This window comes from Pseudonaja textilis, chromosome 2, assembly GCF_049901715.1.
Source record: "Pseudonaja textilis isolate UNSWEBS1 chromosome 2, rPseTex1.2, whole genome shotgun sequence".
NCBI classification, from domain to species: domain Eukaryota; kingdom Metazoa; phylum Chordata; class Lepidosauria; order Squamata; family Elapidae; genus Pseudonaja; species Pseudonaja textilis.
The window spans coordinates 221,663,448-221,682,324 of NC_141991.1; the positions used below are offsets into that span (position 1 = coordinate 221,663,448).

Below are 18,877 nucleotides of genomic sequence, written 5' to 3' on the forward strand. Positions count from 1 at the left end.
TGCATATTTTTAAAGAATCACAATAATGTAGAAGAATTGATTAATTTTGTGCCATCAAATCAGTACCAGCTCTTAGTAACCAAATAGATTTTTCCCCATGACAATCTATCCCTAACATGGCCTTTTCCAGCAGTATAACCTTCTCCAGAAAACTAGGTTTTTGCATAATGTGTAAATAAGATAATTTGAACCTAATCATTTGTGCCACTAGTTTGATGATTACTATTATCCATCACTACTTTGATGATCCATTGTTGGGTTTTTTGGCTGATGTACAAAATACAGGATTTATTTCCTTGGGATTAATATGTCAGCTGCTAAATGTGAATAAGAACAAGAACTGGTTTTAAGCTAAGAGCAAATAAAAATAGAAAAAGCTAAGAACTTCAATGCACCTCTTTCAAAATCATTATAAAATGAAAATCTTTGTTTCAGTGGGAATTGGCTTCATCAGTCAACGTAGGTGCCATATATCTTGGTAGGACCAAGGGAATATCAAAGCCATGAATGTTAGTATCTTCTTTTTATTTTTGGCACAGTATTATCATTGGGTAGAATTATATTGGCTTGGCTGATCTACCATTAACATTAATCTTCCATTAAAATGGAGTTTACCATTTTTCACAATTTTAAAAGGGAGAATATAACATTCTGAGACTTTGAGATATTTTAATAAATGCAGCCAAAAACTTTTTTAAAGTCACCTCATGAAGAGTAAGGTCTACTAACATAAATTAGTAACCAATATCACTGTCCTATATTTATGTGAAAAAATGTTTCATCCTCTTGGAATATGAGTTCATTTCCCATAGGACACTTTGCAAAAATGTTGTAATTTTTCATGGCCCGCAATGTTCTTTTTCTTTAGACTGAATGTAAGGCTGCATATCATAAGTGCTGCATGATTGCTATCATCTGACTCACACAGATAATATTCATCTACTTAGATATTCTTCTCCTACAAAGATTAGTAATTTCTTGCCAATCATTACTTCTGAACCTTGTTCCATTTGCCTGAGAATTATCTTTATATGTATGTCAAATACAATTTCACTTCCATAATTTTGCTTTGATCTCTGTAACGCCCTGCACTGTTCATCATTTTCATTTGACATAAAAATTCTGTAATTTTATTAGATTTCTTTAAAAAGATGTGTGCATATACATATACATACATACATACATATTGCAGCTCTTTAATTTATTTAAATAAGAACGATTTGCCTGTATTTCTGCTAAGATTATTATTACACCTCATTTTTAGCACTATATTGTGATTATTTCTAAAAGACATATTCTATATCATATTCCATATGCTGTAAAACTCACATCCCGTGGACCAGATTTGTCACATTTTGGTCACACCCACGCCTGGTTTAGCAAAGGGGGAAAAAGTCCCAATACATCGTGTGATGATGCTGTGACGATGCAAGTTTGACATCCCTGTTCCATATTGTCAGCTTTTACTGTAAATTTAATTTTGCTGATATACTGCGAATAATAATATTCTGCCCACAGAATTAATTGAACCTACAAAGTTCCCTATTTTTCCCCATAATGTCTGATGAAATGATAATATAAAATAGCAATAGCAATTAGAGTTAAATACCACATCACAGTGCTTTATAGTCTTTTCTAAGCAGTTTATAGAGTCAGCATATTGCCCCCAACAATCTGGGTCATTTTGCTGATCTCAGAAAGATGGAAAGCTGAGTCAACCTTGAACCTTGTAAGAATCAAACTGCCAAATTGCAGGCAGCCAGCAAACAAAAGAAGTAGCCTGCAGTACTGCATTCTATCCACTGCACCACCACAACTCAAAATAGCTGGGAAAAAAGTCATCCTTGCACTCTGTATCTTTCCATGATGGTTTTATATGGTTGCTATGAGGAATCTACATACACGAGTGTGTTAGTATGTCTTCCTTCCTTCCTTCCTTCCTTCCTTCCTTCCTTCCTTCCTTCCTTCCTTCCTTCCTTCCTTCCTTCCTTCCTTCTTTATCTGTTTTCAATTGCCAACTCTTTTTTTATATTAGGCTTTCGAAATCCTTTGTTTGCTTGCTTTTTTTTTCTTGCAGTTATTGTTTCAGGATTATAATGGAAGAAAATATTTGTAACATCATCTTACCTAATTTGGTAATGGAAGAAAACAACCACCAGGTTCAGAGAACTTCAAGGACCCCACTCTTTTAGGATGTATATGTTAGTGTGTGTATGTATTGTTTGTATATATGTACATCTATACACCTACTCAGATTGGATTAGTGAGCAAGAGGTTTGGTCTTTTTGATTGATGGTCTAAGGGGCATTTGCTAGATCTTAAGTGGTATCTTGGTACTCAACAGCTTTGAAACTCATTGAATTTGGTACTCATTTTGAAGCTAAAATTTTGTCCTGGTACTCATCATTTGTTTGGTACTCAATGAACAAGTTAGAACTTGTCAGTGCAAGGTGCCTTGTGACTTCTTACATTATTCCTTATGGGAAAAAATTGGTAATCATTATTTTTGGTACTCATCACACCACCTGGAATCAATTAATGATGAATTAATTGTAGATAGTATAAATAAAACTAAGTCTGTGGTGAGTTTATTTATTTAATTTAAAACATTTATTATAATAATTGATCTTACTCTATATTCTATATGGCTTCCAATTAACAATTTAAATAACTTCAATAACAAAACATAATAAACATTTATTAAAGGCATAAATATTAAAAGCCTGGCAGGCACCAAAGTTAATCTTCCATGTGCAATCCCTTGTTCAATCCATTAATCCACTTCACCCTATCCCAGCACTCGGTGGAAAACTAGACTTTAAGCACTTTTTTTGTGATGGGGATGGGGGGGATGGGGATGGGGATCAGGAGACTAGGCAGATAGAATTGCATAAGAAGCTCCTTAGCCAATGGACCATAGATTAAAAAAGCTTTGCTGTGAATCTATATGGTAGTGTTCTCTTATGAACTATCAATTATATTTAAAAAAGCAAACTGAAAATCAGTAGCCTATATAGAAAGGGCTAGATGTCATTGATAATGTTCTAAATAACTAATGAAGACCAGGACATTTTATTCACTTCCCGAAATGTTCCATTTCTGGGTAAGAAACAGCATTAAGCATTCTTGTAACTTAGAAGTTAGATTTGTACATGTGCTAATGGAGAAGTTTAATTTGTATCTGGGGCTAACTAAGTTGCATAAAAGAATTAAGGCCAGCAAATAGATTGTGGGCAAAAGATTTTATCTTTTCGATAGAAGAATCCCAGGGTGATTCTCCTAGTTCTTTGGACATGCAGGATTACCCAGCTCCATTTTTTTAACTTGTCATCAGAGCTGAAAAAACAAACTTAAGTACTTAAAATACTTGGCCAATTCAATAGCATTACCATTTATTAGCCCTTGGACTTGTAGCAACAACTATAATATTGGTTTATAATAATTAATAATGTTAATTACCTGATTAAGAATCTCTAAGGCTTTCCTGAAGCAACTGAAGACTATAATAGTATCAGGATATCATTTGCATAAAATAAACCAAGCTGTTCCTCTCCACAAATTTACATGCATGTATATCAAAAGTAAAATGCTTCACTAGTAAGTGAAGTTAAAAAGAAGCAAGGATAAAATATTGTCTTGGAGAACTTTTTTGGGATTAGGACATACCTAGAAAGCTGACTTTCCATGTAATATCTAATTCTTAAGGTTGTAGTTAAGGGTTACAACAAGTAATTTGTAAATTGCAAATGACTAATAATAAATACCTTTGAATTGTAGAGTTATTAAGTTTATTCCCTAATTTTACTATAGAAATAGAGTAAAATGTAAATCTAAAATCAGCAAAGGCTGCCTTTAGGATTGTTTAGGGTTTAGTGATGTATTTTTGCGCTAAATATTATAGTACAAGTCCTTAGTTTACAGTAGACATTAGAGGACAAAATTCAAATGTATGCAATTATCTTCTATGAGCATAAGTATATACCTTATACTCAGGCAGCATGCTTTCTGAACTTTCAATAAATGCATTTAGAAGAGGAAAATGTGCTATTTTGGGAAGTTTAAGGAATAGAATCTGCAGTCAATTACCTCTGAATGTGTGCAGAACTGAAGTCAGACCAGTAATTCATGGTTGCCAACTGTTTTACAAGGCTGTCGAGTACAACAGATAGTTCTCCAAGACGGTTCCCAGAATCATAATCATAAAATTTTATGGTATGATAATGCAGAGCCAATGGAAACCTAATGGAAGGAACCTTCCAATATTTTTGAACGTTCTTGTTTATTCAAATTGTCTACAGAAAATATTTTAAATAGAGAATATAAAAAGGCCAATAATAGTCCACTGAGATTATGTTTCTTACATGGTTATAATTTGAACCAAGCAAGCTTTTGAAATGCTCATTCCAGACGACCCATAATGATCTTTCATATGGTCAGTGCTTTATGTCTCCCTAATTCTAAACAGCATAACTGTAAATGAACCTGAATCACTCTGTATTTAATTGCACATTGACATGTTTATGCATATCCCTATTAAACATTATAACACTGAAGGTCATCTATAATCAATTGTCAGCTTGCAGTCCGAATATCATGCTATACTAAGCACAGCCAGAGTTGCCTAATTTCACAAAATGAGTTATTGGAAGAAAGAAACCACAGATGTCTCAAGCAGATTTGCTTTTTACATGACTGGCATATAAAAACTGCGGAACTGCTGCTGATGTCTTACCAAGCACTATTAATGGGATCGAAAGTTTAAACTGTGATGCCACTACAAACAACAAAACAACCTTTTTTGTACCATCAAATTGTTCCCAGATTCTAATGATCACATAGATATATTTTTCCCCATGAAGATCCTATCCTTAATTTGTTCTTTAAGGTCTCACAACGATGCATTCATCACCATTATAATTGAATCCATCGACTTTGTTGCTGGTCGTCCTCTTCTCTTTCCTTCTTCCTTTCTCAGCAGAGATGTTCAAAGTGAGTTAATTTATTCCTGGTCTTTTGTGTCTCAAATGAAAATTCTGAGTTGATTTATTCAGTGATCCATTACTTTGTTTTCTTGACACACACACACACAGACACATGGTTTTCTCAGGAATCTTCTGCACTGAATCTTCACCAAATTCAAAACAGTCAATACTTTTCCTATATCTAATTTTTGCTTTCATAGAGTTTCATAGGGAATACCATGGTTTGCATGATTCTGATATTTGTAGGTCACACATAAAAGCATTTGAATATCTTTTCCAAGGCCTTCATGGCTTGTCTACTAGTGCTGATCTTCTCTGAAAAGCAGAAGCTATCTACCATTTCAATACTTTCCTTGCCAATTCTAAAACTGTTTATTCTCCTGTTGTCATTATTTTGATCTTCTTTATTTTTAATTGTAGTCCCATTTTCTCACTGTGCTCTTTGATTTTTGATATTAGGGCTTGCTGATCCTTTGCATTTTCAGCTATCAGGACAGTATCACCAGCATACTGCAGGTTATTGATGGTTTATTCCTCAAACTTTAAAGAAGCACTTATCTTCTTCCAATTCCAATTCTTTCCCTTAAGATATATTTATCATATAAATTGAATAAATAAGGGAAGAATATATAACTTTGTTGTACTCCTTTGCTAACCATGTTCTGCTCACACTGTGGCTTTCTGAATTGTATATGAGTTTATCATGAGGACAATGAAATGTTTTGGGGTTCTCACTTTTGGGAGCACACTCAGAACCTCTTTTGGCACACCCTTATTTGCAGTAAATTATATTTTTGTTGTACAATTAGAAAAAATGGTCACTTGACAGATTTCAATGAATTCATCCACATGATTGTAATTAGATCTACAATATCATACTGCCCAAGTATTAGAAGGCATCTTTATGCTAAGAAAACACCTTCTAATACTTGGCAGTATGCTTCACCTGGATTAATCTACAACTGAAACAGTTTAAGCAATGTTTGTTAGATTGAAAACAGTTTTCTTAAGCAATTGAAATAAGTTGATATATTATTTTTCTCTAAATATTTCATTGCAACTGGGTTTTGGATTTAATGTGCATGTGCAGCCCGTATAAATTTATGTCCTCAAATATCTGTCTTTAATATGATTGCCCTTAAATTCCTGATTTTTAATGTAACTGTAAAGTACTTATTTGCTAATTTAATTGGTCACTGATTTGGAAAAGATGGATTTAACAGTTTTTATCAACCTTTGGGTGATTTTTAGCTTGAATTCTAGTGACCCATAAATTCAGTAAGAAATCATTTAATACTGAAAAAGTCTATATTATTAAAGGAAGGAAATAAGTTCTCTACAAGATTTGTGTCTTAATCAACAGTTAAAATAATAAAAAGAGGTCTGAACTTATATTTTCTGTAATATATGCAATCTTAAGAAAAATAAGAATAGAATAATTAAAAGAAGTTATTTCTATAACCTGTGTCAGACAATACCGCATGGCAAAGTTTTGCTTTTACTGTTGTTTCCTAGTTACTGTAAAGCAGGCTACACTGTTATTTATTACTATATCATTACTATAGCTTGTAATACAAAGTATCTAGGACTGTGTTCTGGTTTTGATTAATAAATAGTATTTAGAGGACCAGTGCAAAAATACAACAAAATAGGATAAATGTACACACACACACAAATACACACATTATATAATAAAATATATAACAAAACGACTGTAAGAAAATTCAGTCTAGGACACAATTCTCTGTGTGCATGCTATGCATGTTCTGCAATGAAAGATAACAGGAAACGTTTCTAACCATATCGTACATATAAACTCTAAGCAGAATTTATTATTATGCTTAGTCACAGAGTCAGTCTGATGTTTAGATTGGATTTGGCATTTTTGTCCTATTTATTTGTTAGCATTATATTTGCTTTGCAATGAAAATTCAAGCTCACTCATATTCTGTAAAATATCACCCAAAACACTATCTTGACTATTTTTTCTTCCTGTTTATATATTCCATATATCTGTTTTCATCTTCCATCTTCAAAACTATAGTATCGGGATTCTATGGCTTTAGTTTTGAAAGTTCTTATTTTTTTTTTGTTTCCCCCCCCCCTTTCTTTTCAATGCCCCCTCCCCAACTCCCTACACAGAATGCTCTGGACCATTGGGAATGGAAGGAGGAATAATTTCTAACCAACAAATTACTGCATCATCCACCCATCGAGCTCTTTTTGGGCTTCAGAAATGGTATCCCTACTATGCACGACTTAACAAGAAAGGCCTTATAAATGCTTGGACTGCAGCAGAAAATGACAGATGGCCATGGATTCAGGTAACAGATGGAGTTGAGTGCATGGAAAACTATTAGCTTGTATTGCTAATATTGTTTAGTAACTAATATTGTTTAGAGCAGGGATGTCAAACTAGATTTCATTGAAGACCACATCAGGGTTGTGTTTGACCTCGGGTGGCCAGGTTGGGTGGCCAGGGTGGGCATGGCTAGCTCAATGTCATTCATATTGAGGTGGCCCAAGTGCTCTGCCAGCAAAAACCAGTTCCCGAGCTCCATTTTCAGCTGTGATGGCTTCCTGAACCCCTCTGCCAGTGAAAATGGAGCTCAGGAGGGCCACTTGTTGCGCTCATGAGCTCTGTGTTTTGCTACAACAGCCTCCTGCATCCCTCTGCCAGTGAAAATGGAGCTCAGAAGGGCTGCCCATGGCCTTCCCTAGGTCTGTTTTTGTTGGCAGACACACCATGGGGTCCTTTGTTATTTCCAAGACAGCACTGAGGGCCAGATCTAAGGCTGCCCATGGGCCGGATCCAGCCTTGAATTTGACACCCCTGGTTTAGTGCAACTTTTATAGAAGTGTAGACCTGCACTGAGATATTTGTGAAGTAGTTTATGTTAAACTATTTCAAATTCCATTTGTTCTCTTCAAGATATAACTATATCTAGATTTTTTTTACTATACAATTATTGACAAAAAAGAAAAGTATATTTCTTTTTCTTTCTACACCATTGCTTATTTAGCAAAAGATTCCATTTATGTGTAACATTCCTTTTGTAATAAGTATAGTTTCCTTTATAAACTTTCAAGTACATGATACACACCAAGTAAATATGTTATTTATTTTTCTGCTTTCTCCTAAAGAGATGGATATTGAAGCTACCATTCTAATGTGTATTGCCAGGATGTAATTAGTTGGAACTAAAAAGCTTGTAATTGGCTTGTGATTTAATGGATCACTAATCATGGCATTATAAGCAAATTAAAAGGAAGCTCACTCATATCTAAGTTTAAAATAGTCTGTATAGATTTAGAAATAAATAAAATATTTCCATGTTCAGCACTTACTGCTTCATTAGAAGCACTGAGACATGTTGCTTTAATGCAGATGTAAAATAATTTTATATTATCTTATTTTAATATCCACTATTGAGATACAATCATATTTCTGAGTTTTTGTATTACAATTTGCTGTTTATCTCTTTTGTGAAAGTAGTCTTACTGTTAGTCTCTTTTTCATTATTCCCTTTCTAATATGACTGTTAGCTTTTTACAAAGACATTTATCAAAGATAAGGGTCTAACAAATGGAATATTTCTGTAATGTATATAATATCAATATGCTTAAGATATCTAGTTTATATTTTACAACTTCATCAGCTATTTTTCATTACTCAAACCCTGGAAATAAAAGTTTGACCTAGGGACCACAAAGAGATGGAAACATTTACAGTTCTTTGACACAGATTACCATTCCATTTGTACAGTATATTGTTTGAACCATAATCCAATACAAACCCAGTCTAATACAAACCCAGTCAGGAAACCATGACACCTATATACACAATTGCTGAACTGGGAGTGATGAAGAACAATTACTTGACCCAGGTTTCCAACTGGAAGACATTTTACTTTGTTCTTCCCTTATAAGCAGGACAACGAGTCATCGGTAAAGTATGTTAGATTCTAAAAAAACAAGCAGGAATGCCAATATTTTCAAAGAAAAACAATAGTTGGGCACAGCTGTGGTAGCAGAGGAATTAACTATTGAGTTAATTCACAAATTCTTATGAATTATTTGAATAGTTCTGAGCAAGTTCTTTAGTTTCTAGGTTATATATAGATTTTTTCAGTTTTGGTATATTTTGGCTTGTTCAAAACCTGAATAAAATTCTTTGGTGACTTTGAACCAAACCTTCTGACTTTAATTAAGGAATGGAAAATTCTATACTTGTATACAAAAATAGTTTCCTTTTTCATATTAAAAAGTTTTTATAATAAATGACTTAATTATTTTAAAAAAGGAGAAAGAAAAACAGAACTTTAAAAGTTATCTAATTAGTTAAATCTGGATCACAAATAATATGGTCACACAGATCATCTAGTCATAATTTTCCACATTATGGTGAAATGAATCATTCTTTTATTACCCAGATTAAAAATGCAGTTTATTTGAATTCTAATGGTCATTTCTAAACTCATAACTATCCAATTAGTTTACAGTGCTTACATACCGTTTTTCAGTACAATTATCAAAGATAACAGTTAAAAGCAGCAGTGACATTAAAAAAATTGGTACAAAATAGCATCTCCTATTAAAGTATTCAATATGATGGCAACAATCAACATCCAAAAGTTCTGTTAAACAATGCTATTTGAACAGTATTTCTAAAGCAAATCAAGGTAGACATCATTGAGCCACGGGATGTTAACTTCACAAATAGGGAGAACCTTAAGTAACATGAAAGAGATATATAAAGATGTTGGAGAATGAAACCACCCCATTAAACTTTAGAATTATAGTCAGCACTATACTCAAATTGTATCTAAAAGTGTAGGAAGCCAATACATCTGCCAATATACCATAATCCTTTATTCATATGCTATAATGGCTCTCTCAGTGGATATCAGTAGATTATTGCAGCTTTTCAGAAATCTGTACCGCAAAATTTATAAATTATTTTGCATGATATAATGTCAAGATAACAATGGGCTGAATTACCCTCACTAAGGCATCCCAATCAGGATGGGATTACAACCTGCACACTATCTAAAACTGGCCATGATCTTTACTATGATCTTTAAACATCTAGTAGCATACTCCAAGTTTCAGACCTGCTACTTCAGGAAGATTGTTGCCGTGTTTAGAGCTATATGTAATGATCAGTGGGAAAAAAATACTTCTTTTGGCAAATTTCAGTGAAGTATTTCATTCACCAAAGTCAAGGCAGGTCAAATATGGAACAAACAAAATGAGTAGGTAGACCCAACATACACAACACCCCCGCCACCCAAAAATATTTGGAGACAAATGAAAGATTGAACTTTCTAATCTAAAGCAACCCTAACCCTAAAGCAATTTCTCTCCTTCTTTACAAAAGTTACAAACCAAATTTATTATCTCTTCTTCCTCTTTAATAGTAATTGCACTTAGACTTTTATACCACTTCACAATGCTTTATAGTCCTCTCTCAGAAGTTTAGACTCAGCATATGGCCCCCAATAAATTTCTTATTCAATCCTTTTTCAGTCATGAAATCATCATTTCATTTTTTCCACTGTTAGCAAAAAATCCATAAAAGTTTTTATAAAAGTATATATTGTTTTCTCCCTAACCAAACAGCCAGTTTTGCCATCTCTGCTAATTCTGCTATTTTCACAGGGCTCCATTGTGGATATTTCAATATTTCTTCATAATTTGTGCATACAATCTTTCTCCACTTATCATATCTAAATCAATTTTCTGTAAGTGCTTTTTAACTGGCTATCCATAAGTGCCAACAAAAAAAAGTTTTGATTCCATCTCAATGTTATCCTTTAAAATTATTTGCATCATTATATGTGTTTGTTTCCTTTTTTCTTTCTATTTCACTTTTTTCACAAGTCTTTCATGCATGGTAAAATGTCTCTTCATGTTTTTCACATTTCCAGTATTAACTAGTAGTATTTGATACATCTTAGATAATTTATCTGGTGTTATACCAAAATATCTCATTTTGTTTTGTAAAAATTATCTTTTAAATTATACCAAAATATGCATTTTCAGTCTTTTTATCTGCATTATCCCCAATTAATTTATCCCATTCTCTCCCAATATTGTAACTAAAATTTGTAACCCATTTTATCATACAATCTGTAAATGTTTCTCTTCTGTTTCAAATCCCAACAGAAGTTTATACATTTTTGCAAATATGTGCTTGTCATATGTACACAATTCATTTTCAAATTCTATGTTATGTTGTTTAATTCCCATTATCTTTTTATGTATATTATATCTTTCTCTTACATTTCTGTTGGGTTCCTGGTGCTGTCTGAGTGTGAGTTGTTTTCTTGAAGACATTTCATTACTGAGCTAATGAGTATGTGTGAGATAGAGTGGGATTTACTGTCTGTTTGTATATAGTAGCTTTTGGTTGGGGTATGACTTAACCATAGCAATAGCACTTAGACTTAAATACTGCCCCACAGTGCTTTATAGCATTTTCTGGATAGTTTACAATACCAGCATATTTGCCCCCAACAACCTGGTCCTTGGAAGAATAGAAGGCTGAGTCAAACTTGAACCCATTAGAATCAAACTCCAGATTGTGGGCAGAGTTAGCCTGTATTCTAACTACTCTGCTGCCAGGGCTTCCTCTTTGAATGTTCCTTTCTTAGGGTATTGTTTTTTTTCTATGATTGTTATCTAGTGCTATTTTCTGATTATCTGGTGTTGGCTCTGAAGGGAATATGTTCTTGATAATTTATTTCCTTCTTGGGCTTTTGATTATATCTTTTAAATGGTATGTAAATAATGTTTATCTTTGAGTATTTACTTGCCATCAGCCATTTATCCAAATTTCAAGCTTCCAGGATTCCCAGCCACTTTTGGATTTGTGGTTGGGTTTGTCCAATTTTGTTGCAAAATTGAGAAGTTTTCATCATATCTTCTGATTGCAAGTTAAGATTCATGAATGCACTCCAATAATATTTGACATATTCTATACTCCATTTCCTATCCAGTCTAATACTGAACAAGTAACTGTGTAAGGTAAGAGGAACAGTAGCATGTAATTGAAAATGATTTTTTTCTTCATTTCTCCAATTTCATTTTCCTAATATTTTGACTAGCAGCATAATATAGCAGAAAGTCAAATGGACAATGTGAGGTTTAGGTTTCCTTTTACAAAAAGTCTTGGAAGAATTGCTAGTTCTGTGGCTTTAGGTCTTGTGTCAGACTGGTAGAAAAAACGTAATTTTCCAATAAAAGGATAAATTACATTTGGGAGAATTTTGTAGAGGCTTTATTGTGTGAAGGCAGGCAAGGAAGGGTGTGGAACAAAGCTGGTGTGAATGTTCATAACCCCCACCAAAAGATTAATATCCAAGAATGCTTTTGCAGAATACCAAAACCTCGTCTGAGTTTGTTCTGATTTTGCTACATACCATAAGATTTTTTTGCTACTTAACCAGAATAGGAAAAGCCAGAAAAATAGCAAATACAAAATAAGCTTCTCTCCTTAAACTACACATATTGATCTAGAGGTCATAGGTATAAATCTATTAGTCCCTTAGGCTTCACTGTGGGAAAGTATACATTGATCTCATAATATTGTCCTTCCTTTTTCCTTTGTGAGTTATTATATCTATTCCTTGCTGATGGTTTGATTTTGGTTTTGGTTTGTAGATTATTGTTGTTGTTGTTGTTCTTATTTGTATAGTTTTGTTTTGTTTTGTTTGGACAAGCAATTTAGGGGCAAGGAATCAGACTGGCACTGTGATATCTATTACCTATTGTATTGTTTTGGAGAAAGTGATTTTTGCATTTGCTCAAGTCAATTGCTAATTCTTCCTCACTTCTGATTAAAGCTTACATCCCCAAGGGTATATTGTGCTTAGTACAGCAATTGACTGCTTAGCCTAATGATCCTATTTATCTATTGATTTTCAGTGCTAATGGAAAATTACAAATTTAATTTAGAAAGAGGTTTTTAAATATAGGCAGTTCTCACTTAGTGGCTGTCCAAAGTTATGACAGATCCCCCCCAAAGATACTTATGATGTGATTGAGGTTGGGGCATTTAGCAACTGGTACACATTTATGATCATTTCAATTTGTGATATATATTTTTGCCAGTTTTTGGCATTTTTTTTTTCTGGCAAAAACTATACATTAGATATGTCTTGCTGTCTTGCTTAACAATAGAAATTTTGGATCCAATTGTGTCTGTAAATCAATGACTAACTGTATATGGATTTCAGCTGCCAAAATTCACCAGCTAGCATTTAACATTTATCTAGACATTCCATAGATTTTAGATATGTCATAAGAATTAGACGACCAATTCTGTCTTTGCTCCACTAATATTATATGCAAGTTTACAAAAATGTCAAGGATGGAAATAACAAAAGAATCTTCAGCAAAAATCTCAAATACTACTGGTACATACATCAGCACTGATATTTTTTCCAAGTAAATGGTGACGACCAAATTGAAAAATTCTAATTGCAGTGCCATATTTTCTCTTGAGACTCATTGAGTTTCATGAGTCTTTTACTGCTTGACTCAGTAAAAGATGCTTCCAAACAAAGTGGTTTCAATTATTAATGAGATGTATACTCCTGCATTTTTACTAAGCAAAGGAAATATATATTTTTGCTTAACATCCATAATTCACTTTGGATAAGGATCATATATTGCCAAGAGTTTGCTTATGGGGTTAGTTTTCTTTTTTTTCTCCAGATGAAGTATTCAGATTCTTAATGTTTCTTTTGACAGTACTATTAGAGTTATAGTAAAAAAAATTGTATATATGCAGGAGTTTTCTTATTTACATGCAAAAAAATAAGCCACAGAATACACACAAAAAATCAAAAATCAAAATTAAAGACAGGTCAAAGGGAGTAAAATCACAATCAACTCTACTTGGCATTTCAAGCAGATTAGTGTTCTTTTTGTCCCTTTAACTAACATTTGTATTTAATTATTTGTTAACACATCACAATTCTTGTATTATGTATTTATTCAGTATGTTTTTATGGCATATTATATCTAGAAACTCTCAAGGTGGCTTCAAAGAGATTCTCACACAAAAGTCACTTTCTGGACAGAACAAAAGTGCAGAAATGAATTACTGCTTATGCAAAACATGTTTCTCTATCAACAAATTAATTCACCTCCCTCATGTAGAATGGCTTTTGTGAAGAAGATACACAGAAGCCATAAGCAAAACATGACCTGAGTCCAGGAAACCAGGAAAAAATGACGGGGAAAAAGAACCCATCAAGATTGCCCTTTCTTGACTCTTGCTTAAGAGGAGTATAGCCTTTATAAATAACATTCTAGTATTTCTGAAAATTTACTATGGGCTTCTATCAAAAAGCCTGATTTCATTTTGTTCAGATTCTCAATCCATTTGTTTGCCCCAACCATTTTTTTTCTGTTCCACAGTGTGTCAGTTAAGTACATATTTCTTCATGCACAAAATAATATCATACATATTTAATTTGTATATATTTATAATTGTTCTTATCAATATTTTATGTCACAGTTGTCACTTATTCTATTATCCTTAACTTTTAAGTCCTTAACTTTCAATAATATATGTCAAGTTCATTTTCTTACTCTATCTAACTCATCTATTTATCAGTAACAATATGTTATACTATATTTATATAATTCAATTCTTTATTCTTCTATCCAACCATTCATAAAATAGATTCCAAATTTTATAATAGTCTTTTTCTTCTTGTTCTCAAATCGCCATTGTTGATTTATTCATTTCTGCACATTCCATTATTTTCTTAATTATTTCTTCTTCTGTCAGAATTTTTTTCATTTCTCCAATTTTGTGCAAATACAATCCTAGCTGCTGTTAAAATATTAATAATCAAATACGTTATTTCTTTGTTATAACCCTCAGGCAAAATTCCCATAAAAATGTCTTTGGTTTTAAGTCTATAGGTTGTTTTATCATCTTCTCCAGCCACATGTGTATTTTAGCCTAATACTTTTTAGTCTCTGTGCAAGTCCACCACATGTGGTAATATGATCCTGGTAACTTCTGGCATTTCCAACACTTCACTGACTTATCTTCAAACATCTTAGCAATTCTCATTGGGATAGATGCCACCTGTAAAACATCTTATACAAATTCTCTTTATAGGCATTGACATAGTTAATTTACAATTTCTAGACCATAATATCTGCCATTTATCAAGATCTATTCCATATCCAAAATTTTTCCCCCACGCAATCATTGTTTCTTTTACTTGTTCATCCTCTAACTTCACCCCTAATAAATAGCCATATAGTTTTTTAATCAACTTCTCATCAGTTCCTGTTAGGATTTTATCTAATTCAGTCAATTCCTTATAAAACCCAGACATCTTAATGTCTTTTTCATACCTTGTATGTATTTGCAAGTATGAGTACCAATTTACCCCTTGTAAATCAAATTCTTGCTTTGTTTTGAGCTCACCCTTTTTGTTTAAAATATCATCATATCTGATTATTTGTTCCTTTTTAAATAACTGTGGATATGAAAAGGCTTCTAAAGTTGATAACCAGACTGGTATTTTCAAATAATGATAGTCTCTTATCTCTTCCCATACTGTTGTTAATAAAGCATCTCTAATATAATGTCTCCTAAAATATCCATGTGCCTTACTTTCTTTATACCATAAAAATGCATGCCAATCCAATTGTAAATCATGTCCTTCTAACGTTAGTAATCTGGCATTTTTCAATACAATCCATTCCTTCATCCACATCAATATTGTTGCCTGATAGTATAATTCCCAATTGGGTAATTCAAAACCCCCTCTCAACCTTGCTTCCTGTAGTAATTTTATCTTGATTCTTGCCTTTTCCCCCCGCCAGATAAATTTCATCATCATTTTATTCAAATCTTCAAAAAAAAAAAAAAACTTCAGTCTTATTGGAATTGTTTGAAATAGGTACAGTATTTTTGGCAGTATGTTCATTTTAATTGTCACTATTCTACCAATTAAGGATAGTTGTAGATTTTTCCATTTTTCTAGATCTATCACAATCTGTTGTAATCATTACTCTTGCTGTCTGATTATATATCACTTTTAATGCATTCGTATACCTGTCTCCAAAACCCATCTCCCCCAATTGCATCAACATAAACTGCCAATTCACATTATCAAACACTTTCGGTGTATCTAAAAACACTAATGCCATTTGTTTTTCTGAGTGGGTTTCATAATATTCCAAAGTGTTCAATATTATCCTCATATTGTTTTTTATTTGTCTCTTGGGCAGAAATCCGTTTTGATGTATAAAATAGTAATGTATAAAATAGTTTAAATATTTTTAATCTTTCTACCATTATTGAAGCAAATATTTTATAATCAGCATTTAGCAGGGATATTGGTCTGTAGTTTTTTATTTGTTGTGGGTCCATATCTTCTTTTGGTATAAGTGTAACATATGCTTCTGTTCAGTAATCAGATACTTTATTTATTGTCAAAATTTCATTCAAAAGTTCTGACATTGTAGTAGAAATTGTATCCTGAATTGTCTTATAAAATTCAGCTGGTAGCCCATCCGGGCCAGGAGCTTTTCCAGTATTTTGTCTATTTATTGCTTCCATCAATTCTGTCGTTATTTTTTCATCTAACATGGTCTTTACTTCCTCGAGTATTTTTGGTAGTTCTGCCTCTTGTAGATATTGCTGTACTTTATTTTCTGATATTTGTCCTTTGATATATAATTTCTCATAAAATTTCTGTACTATTTTTTTTCTTCATTTTCATAACATAACATGTCATTTTCATCCATTAGTTGTGGTATCCTGTTTGATTCTTTTTCTTTCTTTAATTTGTATGCTAACCATCGCCCTGGTTTATTTGCATTTTCAAAATAATTCTGTTTAGCTCCTCTGATCTTTTGTGCAAGTTCTTCTTTTCCCATTAGTCCAATTTTGTGTTTAATTATATCCATTTGGTTTTTAGTATTTTTATGTTGTGGATATTTTTGTAAATCCTTCTCCAGTTTTTTATACTCTTGTTCTAAAGATTGTTTTTGCTGTTATATATACACTAAACTATATACACTAAAGAATATATACACTAAACACTTTTTAGTGTTTACTGTATATATTCTTGTATAGGTTATAATTATCCATCTGGTATACGCTTTCATAGTGTACCATATATTTTGTAATGAGGTTTCTCCTGGTTTGTTTTCTTTAAAGAAGAAAGCCAACTCTTTTTCCAGATGTTTAATAAATTCTTTTTCTTTCAAAACTGAATTATTCAAAGTCCATCTTGATCTTTTCTTCTGTCCTTTTCATTTAATCCTTATTGGGTTGGGGTCAGCCCAAATGTTTGTATCAATATTTTCTTCTTGAATATTAGGTATTAAATCTGTTGACATCCAAATCATGTCTATTCTTGACCATGATAAATGTCTGTTTGAGTAGAATGTAAATTGTCTATTTTTGCTATTCAATTCTCTCCAAATATCTTTAATACTCAGCTCCTCCACCATCTTAAAAAAAGATTTAGGTAATATTTTCCTGTTCTTCTTGTTTGTTTTCTGTGTTTTATAGTCCAGTTCAGTATTTACAATTGCATTGAAATCTCCTAGAATGAATATCTTATCATAAGCCAGTTCAATTATTTTATTTTGTAGATTTTTATAGAATTGGTCTTGCTGGTTATTGGGAGCATAAATTATGATTAAAAGTACTTTTGAGTAATTATCTGTTATTTCAACCATCAATATTCTTCCTTCTTCATCTGCATAGATTTGCTTGGCTTTAATTGTATTTCTAATATATAAGATGACACCTCTTTTATTTTGTTTTTGATTTTTTAATAAAATTTTATTTGGGTTTTCACACATACAAAATACAAGTAAAACGTCTTTTTTGAAAATAGCATGGTCCCGGGTTGAACTTCTTTATACAGACACAAAAGTCAATTTCATGCTCCTTTTTGTGTTCTATTCCATATCTTATATCATTCTACATTTTCTATATAGTTTTTCCCCTCTTTTAATTTTCTCAATTTTAGTTTGATTATCTCATCTCAGTTCAAATCATTATATTTATACTTTTGTCTGTTCTGTTTCAATTTCATATTATCTTTTCTCATTAAACAAATTTTCTCCTGTAGTTACTAATTTGAGTATGACACCTTTATATCTTTTAATTACATCCATTCAACTCTTATTTAAACTTCAATATATACCTTAAGGTTGTGACCTTCAATATAATATATAATACATAACTTCCAATCAAATTCTGCTTGGTACGTTCTTATAATACACACTATATTCTTTTTTAAAAAAGATTATAGATATATGTAATTATAAACCCTCATTCCATTCCAATTCAGTTCTATCATTAATAATCATTAAAATCTTAACATCTTTAACACTTCTTTTTAATTAAATATCATACTTCCTTAAAGACACATATAATCTCCATAATTAATTTTTCCCTTATTTCTCTTCACATATGTTTTGTAAGTCATTAAATATTCATTTTGTTACATTTATTTATTAACAAGCATTCCACTGAATTACAATAGCTATTTTATCAAACATTTTAATCATACATTGTTTCATGTTTTCTAAAATTATTTCTGTTTCTAATATATTCTGTTTCAAACATTTTAATCATACATTGTTTCATATTTTCTAAAATTGTTTCTGTTTCTAATATAACAATACTATCTTATGTACCTTTGCAGAATCCCTTTTTCCATTAAATTTTCACCCATTATCTCTAAATAGGCCCTGTTTCTCTATATTTTGTTTCTGTCCTTTATATCTTCTTTTTCTCTCATCTTCTCCCTCCCCTTTTTACCCCCTTGTCTTTCTACTTCTAATTCTCTCTTCTGCATTTCCCTCTTCTGTTGCTTTCTGATTTTATACTTATT

At 32.1% G+C, this 18,877-nt stretch overlaps 1 protein-coding gene across 2 annotated transcripts in view; it reads left to right on the top strand.

Moving 5' to 3' along the window:
• The window catches only part of EDIL3 (EGF like and discoidin domains 3), a 232,803-nt gene that overhangs the window by 146,792 nt on the left and 67,134 nt on the right, over positions 1-18,877 (top strand). For both annotated transcript variants that reach the window (XM_087927083.1, XM_087927082.1), the window contains one exon: positions 7,125-7,306. In XM_087927083.1, the coding sequence (XP_087783209.1) occupies positions 7,125-7,306 (182 nt within the window). The remainder of the gene's footprint in view (positions 1-7,124; positions 7,307-18,877) is intronic.